This window comes from Brassica rapa, chromosome A03 (genome assembly GCF_000309985.2).
Source record: "Brassica rapa cultivar Chiifu-401-42 chromosome A03, CAAS_Brap_v3.01, whole genome shotgun sequence".
NCBI classification, from domain to species: Eukaryota; Viridiplantae; Streptophyta; class Magnoliopsida; order Brassicales; family Brassicaceae; genus Brassica; species Brassica rapa.
The window spans coordinates 4,212,388-4,233,840 of NC_024797.2; the positions used below are offsets into that span (position 1 = coordinate 4,212,388).

Genomic DNA, 21,453 nt, shown 5'->3' on the forward strand with positions numbered 1-21,453 from the left:
CTGTGCATTTTATTTATGATTTATTTGTATTGACGACTACTGTTACAGCATGTGAGTTTCCGAAGATTTGTCTTATTTTTTTTTTAACCTAAAAATCGTTATCCTAGTAGACCGACATAGGAGCATCAAATGTCTTTTAAATCATGTAACATTAAATATTAGTATTTAATCAATAATCACACCTCCTTCTAGTTTGTCAACTTATATAGATAATAAAAATATTCACCAATCATCCTCTTAAACTTGAGATAATATTAACTAGAATTGCGAGAGAAAATATTGGTGAAAGAGTCCAAATACAGATGAAATAAAAGAAAAAGATACTAGTAACGACCACTCAAAAACTTCATAGAAATTAATTTGTTAAAGATGCAAAAAATTTGTTAGAGAAAATTTCAACTTCTTATTTTTCAGCCAGCTCTTCACATGCCAATGCGTCAAGTTGTAGACAAACCATTTAACCTCTCTCAAGTACATGACATACTGATGCTACTCATTTTTTGTTATCAGCATACCAAGGTCCCGAAAGCTGTACGATTTGATAATAGTGTGAATACTATAGTTGTATGTATGTTGCCATCCAAATTTAAATGATAAAACAATTTTACAAAACAATACAATTTTCATCAATTGTTAATGCAAGAGTGCACAAAGTTTAGCAAAAAAAAAAAACTGTTAACAAAAGAGTGGTCGTCAACTTGTATACCCCCCAAAATCACACTTCAAAACATATATATACAACCACTAAATGTTTCTTTACTTTGATGATATGCTTTAGTTCTTAAGTACTTTCAGAAGTGCCCTAACCAAAGAGGAATGCACACACATAGATGTTCACCACTTTTATGTAGTACATGGCCTCTGGATAATAAAACCAAACATTTGTTTTGAGGAAACATTTAAAAACAAAACCTAAAGTATTATAAATGCTTAATAAACCATTTTTATTCCCTCCACACTATGTTGGTAAGCGAAGGACCCTTTTGGATCCTTTGATGTCTTTATTCAAAATATTATATCATTGAAAAATATATTGTCGGAAAACCAAAAATCTCCCTGTATTATTATCCCTTTTTCTTCCAAATTATTATTCCTAACAAGAATCTCTTAATCCCATATCTATAATACTAATATCGTATGTTTCAATCACACAGCGTAGATACATATGTAAATGATATAGACAAATCATAACTTAGAAATAATTCTGACACAAGCAGGAGTATACAAATGATGCTTGGAGTCTGTAATCATAGCAAGAAAAACTATCCTCCAATCTCTACCAACTTAGATTATTTGATGATGTTATTTTCACACATATATATATATATATATAACATCGACATGTAAATCTACAAAGATTGTTGCACCACATATGTGAGACATAGACCATCGTACGTTAACCATACCAAACAAGAAAAGACATGTGAAACAAGTTGGTGTGTATTGACTGATGCGTCCCTCTCCACTTGCAAAGATTAATGACACTCTGATTACAATATTTGCATGTATTGTCAGTTTGTCACTGATTCTGTTAACAATTGGAACAAGAGCTTTAGCATCTGTAGATGAAATGAAGTTGAATGTATGTACCTCTACGGGTGACAGTGAACGTGAATGTATCATGTTATGTGTTTAGGACATGTATTTTTCTTTTTCATTTTCTTAAAGTCTTACTAACACATTTCAATATAGATCAAACATAGGACATGTATACTTTTGAGATAACAAAGTCTTGCAACTAGCAGGAGCGGTTTGATTTGTCAATTCATTTTTCTGAAATTTTAGTGGGACAAAAGATTATATATCCATGAAGTTCAATACACTTCTCTTGTATACTAACTTTATGATCCCTAATGTTGCTTTGTAATATCAATTGATTGATACGCCTGGACTGTCTAAACATTCATGTCTTTGTGACAACTGCTGTTGGAGAAATGGTAATTTGATTCACTTGATGATAGCAAAATTTTGAGCTACAAAAAAAAAAGTTATTGAAGAAGAGATGAAACAGAAGGTGAATGAAGAGCTGATGGTTGGTAATATGCAGAAAATGAGTGTAGCGATAGCAAATGCTATGATGCAGAACATGGGTGTGGCTGTGCTAGTTGTATGAGCAAAATCACATGGTTCTGCGGAAAGCTTGTTTAAACAATTGTAATAGTGTTATTATGGATAATTGTTTTGTTATGTCCCCTTTATAAGAACAAAAGTCAGCTACTGATTCTTCCATCTTAAAGTCATATCGTTCTACTACTTCATTCTCTGTTTTGTTCTGTTTTTTCATCATTCAAACTCACACTTATCACTTTCATGTCACTCATATCTGTTGAATGAAGGGGTTTTAAGATAGAAAAATCGAAATTTAATTCCCTCAACAATCAGAATACAACGCATTGCCGCAGAGGCCAATGATAAAACAAAGACAAAAGGATTGAAAATAACAAAGAAGCAAAGGAACACAAAAAGCGCTCCTAAAATCAAAATGACAGTAAGAATCAAAAGAGATTTTTTGTTATTCTTCACACACTGCAACCTCTTTCTCTCTTCAAGCTCTTTAATTCTTCACACATCTTCTTCATTCCTCCTCAGCAAGAGGAACAGCCTTAGCCTACAAGAGACCCAACACATAAACCCCATTAGAGACGAACAAAAGTGTGTAAAAAAGGCCACAAGTATTGAGATAATGCAATACCAGTGGGCGATACTTCAATGCATAGAACATCTCAAGGTAACGGCGGCTCTCAAGACGGTCAAGGTTAGAAACATGCTTCCAGAATCCATACACACCAGTCAATGTCAGAAGCCTCTGTGAGTATATCTGCCACGTGTACCTATTACAAAAAAAAAAAGATAAGTTATGCTAAGACTCGAGAATCTAATGAAGTAGTAACAGAACAGGAAGGCATGAGTTTTTTTCTCTCTTACTTCTCCTCAATCCTCTGAAGCCCTCCCTTAGAGATCTCATCCCAGTGAGACGGATCTTCCTTACACTTTGTGAAGAAGTCAGCAAGAGTATCAGCAGCCTGATCACCATGGTACGGGTCAATGTGGAAGCCTGACTTGCCGTGCACAATGATCTCAGCTGGACCACCTTTGCAAGTGGCGAAAGTCGGTAACCCACAGGTCATAGCCTCCACAACAGTCAGACCAAAGGCTTCATACAACGCAGGCTGCACAAAGGCTCCCTTGGTGTCACAGATGTAACGGTAGAGCTCACCGTTCCTAACCCTGTTCATCTGAGAGGAGATCCACCTGAACTGACCGTTCAGCTTGTATTCATCAATGAGGTCATACATTCTCTTCATCTCGGCCTTCTCTTCGTTGTCTTTGGATTCTTTCCTCCTGTCTCCTCCGACAACCACCAAGTTAACAAGCTCGCGGAGGCGTTTGTTCTTCCCGTACCACTCAACGAGACCTGATAGGTTCTTGACGCGGTCGAGTCTAGCCATCGTGAAGAGGATGGGCTTCTTCTTGTCCTTGAGCACACATCTGTTTCAAAAAACAAGAACATAAAGATTAGAAGATCCACAAACAAACAGAACGTTTCCAAGATGAAAAGAGTGTTTCAAAAGCTTTACAAGTGCTCTTGGTTTTCAACATCGCTGTAGAGTAGCTCCTCGATCTCAGGGTGGAACTTAGTCAACCTCCGCTTCTCCTCTGTGTAAGGGAAGTAGATGCTCATATCAGCACCAGGGGAGACAATGTTGAACTTAGGATCAAACACATCGATTCCGTGAACAACACGGTACAGTCCTGGAAGAGTGAAGGCCGTGTGGCTCTCGTACTGTCCAACAGTGTCCTTGCTGCAAGAAAAATGAGTGAAACAAAGAGCCATTCTTAATATTTAAACAAACACTTCTCTTATAAACCATTTATCATTCAATCTCTTTTACCTTCCAGCAATTTCTTGGAGAGTGCTGGTGATGATGAAATCAGTGTGGTTCATTGCAAACAAATCAGCAGTGAACTGGCATGAGAAATGGTACTTGTCGTCAAGCTTCTTCCAGTAGATGTCTGAATCAGGGTACTTTGTTTTCTCCAGAGCGTGAGCAATGGTACACTGTGAGAAAGAATGCACAGAGAATTAGCTTGAAGCTTTGAAAACTATCATTGAACAGAGAGTTAGGTGCCTCCTAACCTGAGTGACACCAAGTTTGTGTGCCAACAAAGAGGCAACAAGGTTTCCATCACTGTAGTTCCCAATGATAAGGTCAGGCTTCCCTTTCAACTCTTTGGCAAGCTCAACGGCAGCATCCTCGGTGTAAGTCTCAAGATATGGCCAGACTTCAAATCTCGAGATCCATTTGCGAACTATACCCTTCTCTGTTCTGAAGGGCACACGGAGAATATCACAATACTCAGATCCATCAACTCTCTCAAGACGCTCACCACATGTGGTTCCCACCGCATCAGGGAGAAGTCTAGTGAGCTGCAGCAACAGAAGCAAAACACACACACAAAGTGAGATTCAGACATCAAACAAACAAGATTCCATGGTTTGGAGCAAGCTTACAATGAGGATTCTTGGAGTAATGTTGAGTCCTTGCTGCTTAATACGTTGCAGCATCTCTGTCTCCAAGGCACGGACTTGATCCAGAATGTAAACAACCTGACCGCCAGTGTCAGGGTAACCAAGGACATTGTCCTGAGCAAAGTAGCCATGTGGAGAGAGGATCACAACGTTGAACACCATTGGGATTCTTCCGAGAAAGGTCTCGAGAGTGCAAGGGTCAGGAGCCTCAAGAAGGTCTAAAAGAAGACGGAGCATGTCAAGGACACGCTCGGCGTTGTTTCCCCATCCCCTCTCAAGACCAATCTCCTCAAACTTGGCCTCAAAGTCTTCGTACGGTGTTTCGGGTGAAAGCTTGGCTAGATACTCCTCAGCTTTCCTCAAGATGTGTTGAAGAGTGTTGAGGTTTTGAATTTTCTCGTTCAGCATGAGGGTCTACACGACAAAAACACAAATCATTCAGACAAGATTCTGTGTTTGAAGAAGACGAGATTTGAACAGTTTACCTTTCCCTGGTGGCTGTGTAGTTGAAGGAACTTAAGCAATGGAAGCAAACTGTCTTTTTCATGGAAGAGCTTAGCTGAGAGGTGACGGTTAAGGAACTCGACACCATCTCCAATGTACTTGGGGAGCGTTGGGCGAGGGACAGAGGCGTTGAATGGCTCAAAATCAAGCTCAAGTGTGAAATCACCATTCTTACTGCCATTCAAAAGTGACATCATTGAGTTAAAAACACACACAAACAGTAAAAAAACAGAATTTAAAGTTAGAAAGTGGTTTAGACATACACTCCATCAACAAGTTCTTCTTTGAAATGAAGAAACTCAGCAGGTTGAAGCTCCTCAACCACAAGAGCATGGAGATTGACTCTTATGTACTCCCACACACCAGGCCTTGGCCTCACAGCAAGAGCTACCCATGGTGGCAACACAATAGCTTCCTGTTTTTTTTACCAATACCAATATAAAAAGATCAAAACTTTTTACCAAAAGATGAAGTTTTTTTTACCAAAATATCAAAACTTTCAGTACCAAAAAGACCAAAACTCTCACTTACCAAAAAGATCAAAACTCTTTTTTACCAAAAGGTGAAGTTTTTTTACCAAAAGATCAAAACTTTCACTACCAAAAAGACTAAACTTCTCACTACCAAAAATATCAGAACTTATTACCAAAAGATCAAAACTCTTTTTTACCAAAAGGTGAAAACTTTTTACCAGAAGATCAAAACTTTCACTACCAAAAAGGCCAAAACTCTCACTACCAAAAAGATTAAAACTTATTACCAAAACATCAAAACTCTTTTTTACCAAAAGGTGAAAACTTTTTACCAAAAGATCAAAACTTTCACTACCAAAAAGACCATAACTCTCACTACAATCAAGATCAGAACTTATTACCAAAAGACCAAAACTCCTTTTTACCAAAAGATCAAAACTTTCACTACCAAAAAGACCAAAACTCTCACTACCATCAAGATCAAAACTCCTTTTTACCAAAAGGTGAAAACTTTCACTACCAAAAAGACCAAAACTCTCACTACCATAAAGATCAAAACTTTCAGTAGTAACCCATTTGAGTGAATGTACCTGAGTGGTTTTGAGAAGGTCGAAGAAAGCACCACCTTCAATCTTCTTCTGGGTTTCTTCAGGCAAAGCCTCGAATTCAGCAATGATCTGGTTTTGTTGCAGGATGCCTTTACCCTTGGCTTCAACCCTATAGACTCATCATGTGTAAGTGTGATCAAACTTTTATCTTCTCTTCTTACCATTTTAAAAGTTGATTGATGCGAGGAGATACCTGGAAAGCAAGGCAAGGACTTCGTTTCTTTGAGCAACGAGCGTTTCGTTCAAACGCTCACGCTGGCTGTGGACGCGCGTTAACACACCGTTCACCATTGATCCAAAAGAGACAACAGAAAGTGTTTTTGGAAACTGCAGAGAGAAAATTAAGATACACAGAAACTATGAATGAATGAGATGATGAGTCTTTGCATTGCCCACATTCACATTTTATACTAGAAAACTATGAGTTAGATAAATTAATATAGCATTTATTTATTGACCTTATTGATCAAATACTTGACTTTTTCTAACTATTTTAGCCTTGATCTTCCTAAGGTATTACAATATAACCATAGAGCTTATTAAATTGATAAAATTATATTTTATGAACTATACTTGGACGTGTACAAACTGAAAATGATATTTTATGGATTGGCTTTATCCAACAATTTTATTAGTTTCGTTAAACATTCCTGTCCACCATCCGTATAAAAGCAATGGTGTTTAGGCCTCGTCACATCTAAATCCAAGTGTGACCTTATAAAAGTGGATGCAAAAATATAATATAAATACAAAAATGTACCATATTGCTTTAAAAAGATATTTAAAAGTGCATGCAAATATCTATGCCATACAAATACATTAAAGAAAATAAGACACCCACCAAAATAAAAAAATTAGATTATTGGCAAATCTAAAGAAAAACTATACATTTTTTCTAGAACAAAACGAACTCTATAGTGGATTCCATATTTGGATATCGTTTTTTAGAAAATGATTCCGCATGCAAAAGAATTTTCTAAAAATGTTAAATTAAATTAAAGAAAATTATACTCATTTTTCTTTGGAAAACAGCTGGAAAATTCTCTTGGAAAAAATCCCTCTTTAAAAAAAAGCGAGAAAATAGAATACATGCACGACTGATTCTCCAGAATATAAAGACGTTTGCTGTTTTTCTTCTAACCAGAGATTTTTCAGGCAAGAATTTTCTTAGGCAAAAAGGACAATCATTTTCTGTTCTTTTTAAAAGAATAATAAACAAAAAAATTCTTGTCTCGCTAGCTAGCATTATAATCTATAAAATGTTAAAATGATAACGTGAAACAAAAACAAAAAGCTGAGAAGAAGAGAACCTTGCAGTTCAGTGAATTGTGGTGGTTTGGTTCATTAGATTTTCAAATTTATAGAGACACATTATTAAAGGTCGATACCATTTTTGGTAAGTTAGATAAAAAAAAATGTTAACATTTGTGGTGGATCGTTTTTTGTATCGGATTCGGACCCTTCTTGGTCCGGATAAGTTTGTATGAACCTAAAATATCAAAATAACTTATGTGTTTAGAAATATCATTAAATAATTTATAAAATGGTAAAAATTAATACCCGTACGAACGTGCGGATCGAGCTCTACTTAGTTTTAATTTGGAAACTCATAACAAACCATGAATTTAACATAATATGAAAATCATGTCATAAATTCCTAATTAATATAACCCTTTCAATTTGACCCAAAAAAAAAATATAACCCTTTCAACTGGATATAAAGTTCGTACTATATCCCTTATAGTGGAAAATATATTAATGTAGAAATAGATCACTAAACATATTTATAATGCATAAGTTTAAAAAAAGACTCATTATTTAGGTAATTAGGTTATGACACTGTAGTAAAGTTAAGTTGATGCTTGGACACAGTGACACGGAGACGTCGGTCACTGCTTTCCAAAAACACATCGTTCACTCTGCAATTCAAATGCAACTTGACGGGAAGATAGCATTCGTCGCTTTGCACAAATTAATGGTGCCTGATGATATTCTCTAAGTCTTACAAAAGTATTAGGTATTAGTTCACAGTTAAAAAAATTAAGGTGGGGGTATTGGATTTAGAAATTTGATAGAATTTGAAGGAATTATAGTTTCCATTAAATTCTAGTGTTATTCAATTGTGTATTTTACCAATTCTTTCAAATTCTTGTGTTATTCAATTATGTATTTTATCAATTCCTTTAAATTCTAGTGTTATTCAATATTTAGTAAATTTAATAGGAATGTTATTTGAAAAGAATTTAATGGAAATGTAATGTAAAAATACAAAGGATCAATTCCTTGCTTTTATGATGGAATTTGTCTCTCTTTTATTTTCAAAGAACGGAGACTTTCAATATCGATGAAATTGTTCATCATCGAGCATCATCTTGTCAACCGAACTGTACGTTCGTGAACATTTGGCATGTTCGTGAACGTGTTCTCACATTTTTCATTTCTGTCATCAAGAATAGTACGTAAGTTAAAAAAAAATGCATTTTGTTTGATTAAATTTCAATCAAGCACAATCATAAAACAACTATAAACTAGTTCTTATCCATCTTTTGTATAAATTTTTTAGATTACTTCTCCTATATATATTATCATGTATCTATCACTTCTCAAAGCAAAAAAAAATCTATCTACAAAAGGTAAAATTTTCCCAAAAGTTTTTTTTTGGTAAAAAAATTTCCCAAGAGCTACTAGTTTTGTATTTTGTTGTTATCATTAGTTCATAGCGTTAATGTATTATCACTTGTATTCCATCAAATTTATTTACATTCTTTTAAATTCCATGATAAAAAGTAAACATAAGAATTACTCAACTGCATTAAAATCTCATAAAATCTTTTAAAATACTGCAAAAATTATTACTTGTGAATTCTTTCAAATTCCCGAATCCAATACCACCCCCTAAGATGTACAAAAGTCCCTGTACCTAACACATATTAGTTCTTTTTTTTTTTTAACACATATTAGTCTGTTTTAATTTATGATTTATTGATTATTGTTTAGGATTTAATATTTATGAGTGAGGTTGAATTTATAAATTTCTAAAACTACTTTTTTATATAAATGATTTACGAGAGTTAGATTAATTTTTTTGATCACAAATTAATAAAAATGATTATTTTTACAAATAAATTTGAAAATAAAATCAAATTTGTGGTAAAATTAAAATATTTCCAAAAATATTCTCAGCTATATTGTTTATACTGCTCCATAAAATAACTATTATACTGACTAGTCTACAGAATTCATTTGACATTATAACCCATGTCCTTAGATCATTTTCATCATCACCATCAATATGTTACTCTCCACTTACAGTTGACGGTTTTGATTTAGTTTTGTGAAATGTGCCACAAAACGTTCAAATGGTTTTCAATGTAAAACCACCGTTAATGGTTTCATCTATTGCCTGCAATTTGTTTTGCTGGGTCGAAACCATTGGCTAAGTTATTATTATTAATTTTGTTGGTCAACCATTGGCTAAGTTATCATTGGTTTTAAATAGGAAATATTATGGAAGCATTTTAATAAATTAAAAATTGTAGATGGTTTGTGGTGGATTTTTTTTTCTTCATGTATCTACTAGTCTTACCATCACGTGTCGAGAAAGACGAAGAGTAACACGTGGAGTGAGGGTATTAGTCAATCTAGGAGCTACACCAACTAAACAGGAGATGGACTTTGGATAAGGCCAACGTTGATTGTGATGTTACCTTCCCAGCGACTTCCGATTATAAAATAACATATTTACAATCTGTATTAACATCCGAGTATTACTCAAATTTTGATTATTTCAATGTCGTACGGAAAGAGTAATATTAACACAGTCCGCTGTTACTTGCTTCTGTGGGTGTGGGATGGTTTTTGCGGTGAGTGGTATTGGGCTCGTTTATTTCTTGAGAAAGTTACGTAATTAGGCACTTTAATATAACTAGAGATTTTGTCCGGGCTACGCCCGGATTTATTCAAATAACATTTAATTTAATATTTCTTACATTATATTACTAATATGTTATAAAAATTGAATTAAAATCGAGTAAAATTTACAATTTTTTTACTATCTAAAATATATATGGGATTTTCCAAAATATATTTTTTGTATATCAATTAGGGGAGTTTTTAATATATTTTAGTCCAAAAATATGATCTAAAAACATTATTTTCTTATTACTTTTTCATTTCCAGTAAAAACATTCTAAAATCTTGTACTAATATCACAAATTGATAATACAAATTATTTCTAATTTGATATAGCCTTATTGGGGGTGACTGGTGACCAAGAAAATGAGGAGAAGAACACAACATTCCTTAACCTTCCTTATAAAAATTACTATTTATGAGGTATAGATGTTCCTCTTCGTTCCTTTTCATTCTTTTTTTTTTGTAAAGAATTATAATATAAAATTGTTCCTTGTTAATTTTGATAAAAAACCATAATTTCTCATCATTCCCAAAATTTTATTCCTATTCATTATTTTCTTATTCATTCTTAATGTTCTTGCGATAGTTACCAGTCACACTCATTATTTTAATTTCCATTGAAAAATAGTGATTTAGTTTTGTTCTTACTTCGTGTCTTTAATATTTTTTGTTAAAGTTCATACACTATATTACAAATAATGTTGTACTTAATAACTATATTACAATATATTACTTCTATGTTATAAAAATATAAATAGAAATTGAATTAGAAATGAGTAAAACTTACAATTTATTTTTTTAATCCAAAATATCTTTTCTTACATATTTAGGTCAGTAGGAAAATATATTTGTAATCTCCACATCACATATTTCTTTGTTATATATATTATTTATATCATATTTATTTTATTTTTTTATGTTATTTAATATTTTAAAATATATTTTCTTAAGATTATAATCTATTTTTACAACTGTACTAAGTAAAGTTTATTTAAATACTCATTGCTTTAAATAAAAAACTTCTAAAAATTTTGCATGTGTTAAATACACTGAAAAATCTATGAAAATATTATTATTACTATATTTTTTCCAGCAATTATTATTACTATATTATTTGTTTAGTTATAAGCAAAAACAAATCTTACAATCTAGCTATAGCTAAAATATTAATCTGGATTAAAACTCAATGTAAAATGATAATCAAAATATTCTCAATATATATTCACAATTTATTTAAATTTTATTATTATATATTAGTTGATTTAAAATTACTATTTTTTAAATACAATGAGGTTATTACGCTGTTATCAAACATGAATTTTTGTATACTAATTAGAGGAGTTTTTTGTATACTAATTAGAGGAGTTTCCAAAACTATGATATTCCAAAAACATTAATTTCTTATTATTTTTTCATTTCCAGTAAAAACATTTAAAATAGTGATTTTGTTTTTTTTTTCTTACTTCATGTCCTTAATATTTGTTTTGTTAAACTTCAAACACTATTTTTAAAAAACTTTCTTTACTTTTTATGAACAGAAATTTTAAAATGTCTGTTAGCCGTTATTGTCTAATGTGGCACACTATATCCCATTGTAAAATGGGATAGCTAAAATATTAATCTGGATTAAAACTCAATGTAAAATGATAATCAAAATATTCTCAATATATATTTACAATTTATTTAAATTTTATTATTATATATTAGTTGATCTAAAATTACTATTTTTTAAATACCATCAGGTTATTACGCTGTTATCAAACATGAATTTTTGTATACTAATTAGAGGAGTTTTTTGTATACTAATTAGAGGAGTTTTCAATATATTTTTAGTCCAAAACTATGATATTCCAAAAACATTAATTTCTTATTATTTTTTCATTTCCAGTAAAAACATTTAAAATAGTGATTTTGTTTTTTTTTCTTACTTCATGTCCTTAATATTTATTTTGTTAAACTTCAAACACTATTTTTAAAAAACTTTCTTTACTTTTTATGAACAGAAATTTTAAAATGTCTGTTAGCCGTTATTGTCTAATGTGGTACACTTAGCAACTATAACTACATTGTAGAAAGGAATACTAATTGAGAAGCTATCATTGCAAACATGATAATGTGATATCAGTTTATAAAAAAATTTGTTGAAAGATGTGTAATGCTGAAGATGATCAAAGAGAAGGAATAACTCCAGTTCAAACTAACAACAGAAGTACCATTTTCACTCCAGTTCAAAGCTTACAACAGAAGTATGGAAGTATCATTTTATAACAACGAAAGTTGATCACAGAAGCTACTGAATGGCAATCAGTTTATAAATAAAGAAAGTAGAGTAATGCTGAAGAAGGTAATCATTACGTAGCATTTTTAAAAGTGTAATTAAAGTAGTAAAACTGTTTGAAGGAAAAAAACTCAGAAAGATGCAAACTGAAAGGAAAGCATAAGTCAATAATTAAACTGCAAAACAAATACTTAAACATCAGGTTTCTGAATAAGCCCATATGTCGAAGCCCACATGAAGAAAGGAATGGATCAACACAGGCTTAAGCTAAATAACTCTTCTTACACAGTTAAATTTATCTAACGTGTCAAAAAACAGGTTCCTGATTGGTCTGAATATTTTATCCAACGTGGACACTCTATATGCCTAGCTTATTTACCTTTTAGTAGAGTATAGATTGTCTGGTTGTTGACAAAAGAAAAAAGTTTAATAGTTGTGCATATAATTTAGAGTAAGTGGGGTAGGTTAGATATAATACAAATGCGACTTTATTTCTCTCTATACTACATTTTTAACACTTCTATCCCTTAACATATTTCTCCTTCAATTATGGTTGCTATGAATCATAATTACATCGCCATTAGCTCTTTTGCCTTTTGCCTAATTACCAATTAGCAATAGAGATTCCACCTAACCCTAAATATAAAGTAAAATCATTGTGGGGCCTGTGTAATTCCACAAAGCAATAGATTTACAGCACTAAACTTTTTTTTGCCTTTCTTACTCAACAAAAGCTAAAGGCTACACGATGGAAAAACCGGAACCAATTCTCCAGCGTCTCGAAAAATAATGCGTTAATATTATGGTGTTGCTATATGAACTAATTATAGAAAAATAATATATTAGTCGTTCATTTAAACAGTACCTGATCTTCATTAATTGGGGAAATATATATATATATATATATATATATAATATTAACGTAAAATATGAACAGAATAATGTTTTATTTCTAAAATATAAAATTCTTTTTGATTATTTAGGTAAATGTCAAACATGACATGATTTCCATTAGGTTTGCCTAATATTTGGATTTGAAGTTCCATCTTCTTCGAGAATTGATACGAGACTGAAGCAAGCAACACCAAATAGTAAAAGTTCTTTTGCTATATTCGATCATCCATCACTCTCTAACAAACCATATGTTATAATGGATATCTATCACTCACACGTCGCCTTTTCTTAAATAGGGTTTGTATTTTTCTGTTCATTCAAAGACATTAATATGCATATAATAACATCTAGGAAATTTTATATTCCCACAGAGACAAATTTATATGTCAGATTCTCTGTGTTTTACGATATGATTGTTTTCTAGCTATTTGTAGAACCTATGAGAATCTTTATAGCACATTTTTTCCTATATACTCCTTAGTCCTTACCTGATAGTTGGAAACTTTTCCATGTATTAAGACAGACTTGTGGTTTATATAAAATGATACTTGAAATGCTTTATTAAGTGGAACTTTGAAGCTAAACAAAAATTATGCATGTTAAATATATACTTCAGCACAGCCATTTATTTATCCTCTACAACAATTTTTCTGTAGCACCTAAAATCTAGTGAGTAAATTTCCAAGAACTGATATATCGCTATAGTCAATTAACAAAGCGAAAAGTAGCTATGGTTTGTGTTATATATGTTGTAGTTAATTATACTAAGATGCTAGTTCAACCCGTAAATCTTTCTGACCAAGGGTAGAGCCGTAGAGGTGCAAAAAAAAAAAACGATCATCCTTAGATCAGGAAAAATAAAATAAATAAATCGAGGCTTAACGTTTAATAGATGTAAAGCGCATGCAAATTTTGCAAAAGCTATGTGTTTCTGTTGCAGTAATATATATAGGAATAGACACGTCTAGAATGTTTCACAAAGAAAAAAAAAAGACACGTCTAGAAGACTAGAACATATCTGAAATAAATGGTGTCTCGAGGAACGATGAAAATTATAATAGCAATAATGTTACGAGACATCAGTCACATCCAACAATACTATATGATATTCAAAGGAGAATCATCTGGATCCCTGAAAAATCTTCTAACAGTTTGTAACTTAGCTCATACCACAAGGACAATCCCTGAAAGTTTTTCTACCAATACGAAAGATCTAAAACCAAAAGTACGAGCTCTGAAGATTAACTTAAAGATCAATAAAATTGCAGGCTCAGCAGGTGGTACACGAATTAATTTTTTACCCATAGAAAAGAAGTTACAAGATGGATCAATAAACCAAACATATATTTACAGTAGACTACAAACCAGAGAACAATAAAAGATCCTAACAAAAGTCTCAGAATATCACAAGTTTCTCTCCACAAAGATGAGAATTTCCCTAAACTCAAACCTCTCAGCTATTTTTTTTATTTGCTCCTCTTTATAATGTATAATACCTCATTTGACCGTTTGGTCATCACCGTGAAGTTTCAAATATGTGGTACTGTGAATCTCTCTACCAGTCCCTTCTCCATGTTTGCACCGTAATATCCAAATGTCCATAAGTATGGTTCTTGTTGGAAATGGAAAGTTGAAAGAGCTTCAATGGCAGAGTGCTTCTCCGAATGCTACCCATTGTTTGAAGCTATCAGTAAAATCATCGTGAATCTTTGTGGATGGTTCGCCTTCCATAGGTTCTTTTCCCTGCCAAAGGAAGTAAATGTGGTTAAGTTTCAAGTGAGTAGCCAAATGACAATATATGCACTCAAATAATCTGAGAGCAGAGTGATAAGTGGTATGTATGATACAAAGTAAACAGAACCATCCTTTTTTTTTTGAACACAATCAACAGAACCATCCATTTATGATTCAGCTATTTTTGGATATACTCTGCTTGTTAAAATCCTCTACTATAGCATCTGCTTCCGTCTGAGTTGGTTTAAAACTAAGTTTTTATTCTAATTTTGGCCAACGGTTCATCCAAGTTTCAGAGAAGATATCATTAAGAGACGAGCCAGAACTCAGAATCAAGTACAACAAACTCTGACTGCATTAAACTAGATAGGGAAATATGCAGAGTAGTATAATTTGGAAGAGATGCTGACCTTCCTGCTGCTTGATCCGTTCTCGCTTATAGCAGGCGTTGACTGTTTTACTTCACTGATGATATTCTCTGATGATGACACTTCCGCGGTTGAATAGCTTGTGAGCGCTGACGGCCTACCAAAAGAGCAATGCATATTTTAAAAAATTGTTTATCGTTCATAAGAAATAGGCTTTTACTGTTATTTTGGTCATCAATGAAGAAAAAACCCTTCACAGATAGATACTTGGAATCTTATGATAACATTTTTGGAAGAAACGAAATCAGCAGGATTTTTAGAACGATGACCAATATGATGTTCTAGATATATAACACTTTAAGCTTCTAGTTATATGTGATCTGGTCATTCCATTGACTGCTTAAAACCCTAGTACATCGATTTCTTTATATGCACAGTACTTTTACCTGTACAACTGATCGTTCTCGCATAGATTTTCCGATGACGAAAGCCACTCGACATCAACAAAATTTGAGACACTAGACATGTCTTCCTGCTCGGACAAGTAATAGGAGCTACTACCATTATGTTGAATCTTCTTCGCATCTCCAAAAAAATGTGTGCTAGGCATTGACGGAGTACACCTACAAAAGATGTTACAAGTGATGTTTCAGACCAACAAGAGATACAAGTAAAGATATTAATATGGATGGAATTGGCATGCACAATAGAGCTGCACCAAGCAAAATCATAATGCATACACAGAATAGACACCTAAGCTAAAGGAAACAGCAGTACATATTTTATTTAGCTATAAGCAGAAGAAAATGTAAGAAGGACTTTAAACAAACCTCGATAATGATACATCCCCAGCAGCTGGCATATCTGGTGATGACTCTGAAGTTACATGATTCACTTGGCGTGAAGACACGAAGCCTTTATGTGATATGCTTTCATGCTTGCTACTCATTGCGGACATCGGTGTGCGACTTTCATGCAGAATATTACCATCCGATAAGCACCTCTTCACAAGAAATCTGGAAAACGTGGTATTAAGAGATATGATCATAGATACAAAATGCATTGCAAGTAGGTCAACCAGAACTCGTATAGCTCCTATAATCGGTGGAAGATGAACATCAAGTTCTATATGCATATGCCTACATGGTTGCAGTCACGGAGACCTACCTTTCATCTTCCTCTATGCTTATCTCTCCATTTTGTCCATTAGAGCGGGAATCTGAACGCAACTCCCAAATCGCCTGCCTCCCTTTTTCAGGCTGGAATGTACCAAGAAATCTGCATAGAAACAGTCACAAGAGCCCAATGAATTTCTGTAAGACTCTGACAAATCATTGCGTAACATGCATATATGAATATATGATAGAGAGTGACAGAGAGAAGCGTACATATTAATGGCGTCTTGTTTATCCGCATCCATATATGCATTATTATAATAACGTTGCAGAGTTCTCAAGAACTCTTGTGACTGGGTTGCTGCTCTCCACTGGCCTCTTCTCTCACTGAAAACCTATTTCACACCAGAAATTCTAGGAATCAACCAAGTGTATCCAAACAATAGAGAACATAAGGTTAACTTGAGTCGGTTGCAGAAGAACCGAGCATCATTATTCAGTGATACCAACAAGAAGAGATTACAAGATGAAATTTAACACTAGTCTAAAGTCCGATATCCTTTCACGAATAATAAAGGGTCCAATTGTCATTGAGATATAACATAGATGACATATAAAACAATTTACCTAAAATAAGACTTGTATTTGGATATCAAAGATCAAGATCAGAAAATAGACCAGATTCAGTAAAATTCTTTAGACCAATATCCTTGCAAATGATATCAAATGGTCCAAAAATTCATCTCATGAAGCCAGTCACAAAAAAATCTCAAGTGGGGCTAAATACGATAAACTTTGTTCATAATAAACAGCCTAGAATTTAGTGTCAACTGTCTCCAGCAGAAGATTTCATAGTATAAGACAGTTCCATAAATATAAAATAGGCTGAACCGATGATATGTCAGGATAGACCGGAAAAAGAGAAGAAGAAAAGAAATTACCTTATTGTGGGCAGCAGATCCACCATATTGGTAAGCTAGTGTATCTCCCATTCTTTCATATAACCCCATTAAAGCACTAGACAAACGATCATCAAGTTCTATTGTTGGAGCATCTCTAATTCCCAGAGCATGGAGCTGCTGTCCTAGAGCAGCCCAACCATATGCATATTGAGCAACATTTGTACGATCAAGGCAATCTATGCAATTGGTCCTCAGCACGCCCCTCTGAAGCATGCCGGGCTTATCATAATCGCCATTAGCAACATTCTTACTTGGGGGAAGATTCTTCTCTAGGGAATCATATTCCCCACTATCATCATCAGAGCTATTATGTGTAGACATGTCGGCACTGCAATATACAGGTATAAGTACTGAAAGAGTTAGTATATAGCTGCAAAAAACAAAACTTTTCTGATAGAAATATTTTAAACACCATCATTTTCCACCCAAGTTATAGGTTAACGCTATCACCGAGTTTCAGATAGTAACACAAATAGTTGATGAAAGTCAACAAGTTGCCACATCTGACAAGGTTCATCTTTAAATCGACCACGAAATATAATATAAGTTGGGATATGATGAACAAGTGAGTTATAGGAGCTCAAGTAAGAACACTTACTCAGAAGAAGACAAGCTCATACCACCATCGAGCTTCATTGCTGGGGTAACTTGATAATAAAAGAAACCTGTTAGCATCAAAGCACATGCAGCCACTTTGCCAAGAAGTGCCAAGACATTTGCTGTTTTGCTGAAATGAAGACAAAGACGAGAAAATTTATGTATAACTACTCATAATTTGAAGCAGCTGGAACGCAAATTTAAATTATACCTCTGGAAATGTTTGTGCAAGTCCCAATGAAGGAATCTTATACGATTTTCTTCAGGCAGATCTTTGTTTATAAAGTCAATTGCATTGGCAAACTCTGCCCGGAGAATCGACTCCCTGGGTCTCCTCTCTTTTGTCTATTGATTGTCAAGAGTAACAGGAAAATCAGTGGAATGTTTGAGGTGTTATAGTATCAAAAGGATAATGCAGACACTATAGTTCCTTTCATTGATATTTCAACTAGATTAAGGTGCAAGAGAAAAAAAAAGGTGCAAGAAAACGCATCACTTGCCCATACAAAAAATAGCTAGGCTTAAATAATAAGAACGTTAAAACAAGCAAGATTAGGCAACTCACCTTGATCAAGTTCAGAATAATGATGGGGATTCCATATCGCTCCACAAGGTTTTCAAAGTGAAGTCTAGTTGCCTCATAGTTCAGGTCCCTTTTTGACACTGCATTTGACATTGAGGTATTCAAACACACAAAGGAGAGAGAGAGAGAGAGAGAGAGAGAGAGAGAGAGAGAGAGAGAGAGAGAGAGAGAGAGAGAGAGAGAGAGAGAGAAGGGACAAGGCAGTATAATTAGTATAAAAATACTCACATACAATATCCGGTTTAAGAATCATCCGTGAGGTTTCCTGTGACCAGAACAGAGGGATTGAGCCACGGTTCTGCACAACAGAACTTATTTGCATGGGGTTGTCTTCAGGAACGTCCTCAGACACTATCTGCTCTGTTTCGACATCATTAGCGACATTGCCACTTTCGTTTATTCCTCGTTTCAAGTACCTAAAATCAGAAGACGTTTAGGAGAAACGAAGCATAATAATTAACTCAAGAGATGGACAAATATCGAACAGTTCTGCCAATTTAATCTTATGTGATTAACAATCTGGGCTTTGACATACAGAGCGACTAATAACAGTCCTGTTAGACAACAGAGCAGGAAACTAGGGAGTGACGAAATCTGATACCTGGTTCCAGCATTATGGCGGGAACGCCTAGCAATAAGAGTGAGTTTGAAATTCCGTCCAGCTTCTGAAAGAGTTGTCTACATGCACAACAATTCAAGTTCAGCAACCATGAATCTAAAGCAGTTCTGTAAACTATCAAGATACATAGCTATATAAAAAAAAAATTCATTTGATTGCATAAAATGGTACACTAATAAAAAAAGACTGCTGCTGTGAGAAAGAAAGAATACTTGTATTTGATTCGAAAAACTTTATTTTCTCTAGTAGTGAGGTGCAGGAAACACACACAGTTCTTACCTGCTTAAAGAAACCATACACCAACGCTACGGTCCACACAGTATTCCGAAGATGATGTCGAATTCCTCGAGTCAAGAACTCGTTCCACACAAACATTTTCTTATAGAGAGTACCCCCACTCTCATGGTCGCACACATTCTTCTGGAAACTTCGCATTATATTGTAAGAATAGCTGAAAAAGAAGTCTTTCGTAAGGTCCACCATACACAGCAGCCTCTTGTACCTGTTTAACAACAAGTGGGAAACACCAGATAAAGATACGCAAAGTTCATAAGAAAGGTAGGGTATAATAACTACACACATTCACTCTCTCTCTCTTTTCACCAAACAGAACTTTCTTCAAAAATGAGCTTGGAACAAACAAACAAACAAAAAGGGTAAAATCTAGTAAAAAGATATATCAAAATACCTGTTCTCGTCTCTTGAATTTGCAATGTTGCCAAGCACGCTAGAATGCTGCAATGAAATCATCTCACTCTTTGACACTTCATAAACCCGGTGACCACAAATTTCACCAATCTCTCTTCTTTCAGTAATAATCAGCATGTAATATGGTCCCAAAAACTTAATGAATCCTGAGACCACATAAATGGGAAAGAAAAAAAAAAAAATCTTGGTGAGAACAAGATATAAAAGTAAAAGGCATAACTTTGACAAAAAAAAACACATACCAATGATACCATAACAGACAGCAACACGTTTCAGTCCGCCTGTGGCCTTGTTTCCTTCGTGTATCCGTTTAAGCAACTCGTAGCATTCTTTTTTGGTATAAGCAGTAGAGTCCTCACTGACATTAAGCTCAGACGCACCAAGCCGGTCTATCTTTAGCACTCTATACACTCCACTACCATTCCAACCAATCATATAGAAATTCTGAAAAAAAAAAACAAAAAAGAAGATCATGTTAGTAAAATGATCTAAAGGGAACCAATAATACAAATGATCCTTGGGAATCAAAAGGTGGAAGCTTTGGTTACCGAATGAGTCTGGAAGAGCTTGAACTCTTGCATACAGCCATGAAGGGAAGATGATCCAGAGGAGGAGGATGAGCCTCCTCCATTCTCCATTGATGAGGATGAGGTGGTCATAGCTGATTCCCAAATTAACTCTTTTCCTTTCGACAGTGACCTTTTGACTTACAGATCTAAGCCAAAGCCGCCGCAACAAACAATCTCTCTCGCCGGAACATTCACCAATTTTGAAACTTTCTCAGAGGAGAAAGAAAGAAAGAAACAAACCAAATAAAAAAGATGCTCTTAAACACTCACAACACGAATCTAATCACGTCCGAGATCAGCAACCTTTGGACTTACAAACAATCGAGCAGCAGAGACGCAGATTCTCTACTGAGATTCTTCTGCTGCTCTCGAATCTAAAAAAAAAATGCGAGCTTTTTTTTCAAGGGAAATAGGTAAGGCAGCTCCCGATCAATGAGATCGCCAGCTCGAAAATCTCAAAGAGACGAAGAAGGAAGCTCAGATTCGGAGGATTTAAGAGATTTAGACGAAGAATTTTACAAGAAAATGGAGTTTTATGATGTAGAGAGGGAGAGATCAGAGAGATGATGATGATGATATGATTCAGCTCTCTCTGTGTTGTGTTTCTCTTTTGTTTCGGTCGAGAGAAGGAAGGAAGGAGAAGATTGGATCGAGAAACAAAGAGCCGACGCATACCACAATTTTCTATTTTTTTTAATTTATATTTTTTATAGGGGATTTACGGGAAAAAAAAGAAAGAAGAAATAATAGTCTCGTGACAATGATTTATACTTACAGCTGTCTGGACACTAATGGAATAGCTGCACTTTCTACAACTTCTTACTCTTTCTTCTTTTTCAACTGTAATTAAATCAACTATCTACGGATGAACGGCTCAATTTTAGCAAAATTATTAATTACCAAAACACATGTTTAGCTTATCAGGGAAAATGCTGACGCCAACACGAAATTGAATATTAATACTATATTCAGTGATGGTAATTGGTAGATAGGGG

At 34.1% G+C, this 21,453-nt stretch overlaps 2 protein-coding genes across 2 annotated transcripts; both read right to left on the reverse strand.

The window, feature by feature from the left end:
- Positions 1-2,339: 2,339 nt before the first annotated feature.
- Positions 2,340-6,629, reverse strand: LOC103856465 (sucrose synthase 1). Its single transcript, XM_009133570.3, has 11 exons — positions 6,310-6,629; positions 6,099-6,225; positions 5,299-5,450; positions 5,017-5,209; positions 4,514-4,945; positions 4,139-4,429; positions 3,894-4,060; positions 3,579-3,803; positions 2,926-3,489; positions 2,693-2,831; positions 2,340-2,608 (listed from the first exon to the last, which is right to left on the reverse strand). The coding sequence occupies exons 1-11, from the start codon at positions 6,405-6,407 to the stop codon at positions 2,576-2,578; spliced, it is 2,421 nt and encodes an 806-aa protein (XP_009131818.2). The 5' UTR covers positions 6,408-6,629; the 3' UTR covers positions 2,340-2,575.
- A 7,852-nt stretch (positions 6,630-14,481) lies between these two features.
- LOC103856466 (phosphoinositide phosphatase SAC4) lies at positions 14,482-21,169 on the reverse strand. The gene is made up of 16 exons (XM_009133571.3): positions 20,438-21,169; positions 20,132-20,333; positions 19,870-20,035; positions 19,461-19,683; positions 19,164-19,240; positions 18,791-18,978; positions 18,545-18,642; positions 18,191-18,324; positions 17,981-18,109; positions 17,362-17,710; positions 16,694-16,815; positions 16,473-16,583; positions 16,136-16,321; positions 15,752-15,928; positions 15,348-15,462; positions 14,482-14,946 (listed from the first exon to the last, which is right to left on the reverse strand). The coding sequence occupies exons 1-16, from the start codon at positions 20,546-20,548 to the stop codon at positions 14,845-14,847; spliced, it is 2,490 nt and encodes an 829-aa protein (XP_009131819.1). The 5' UTR covers positions 20,549-21,169; the 3' UTR covers positions 14,482-14,844.
- Between the last annotated feature and the right edge of the window lie 284 nt (positions 21,170-21,453).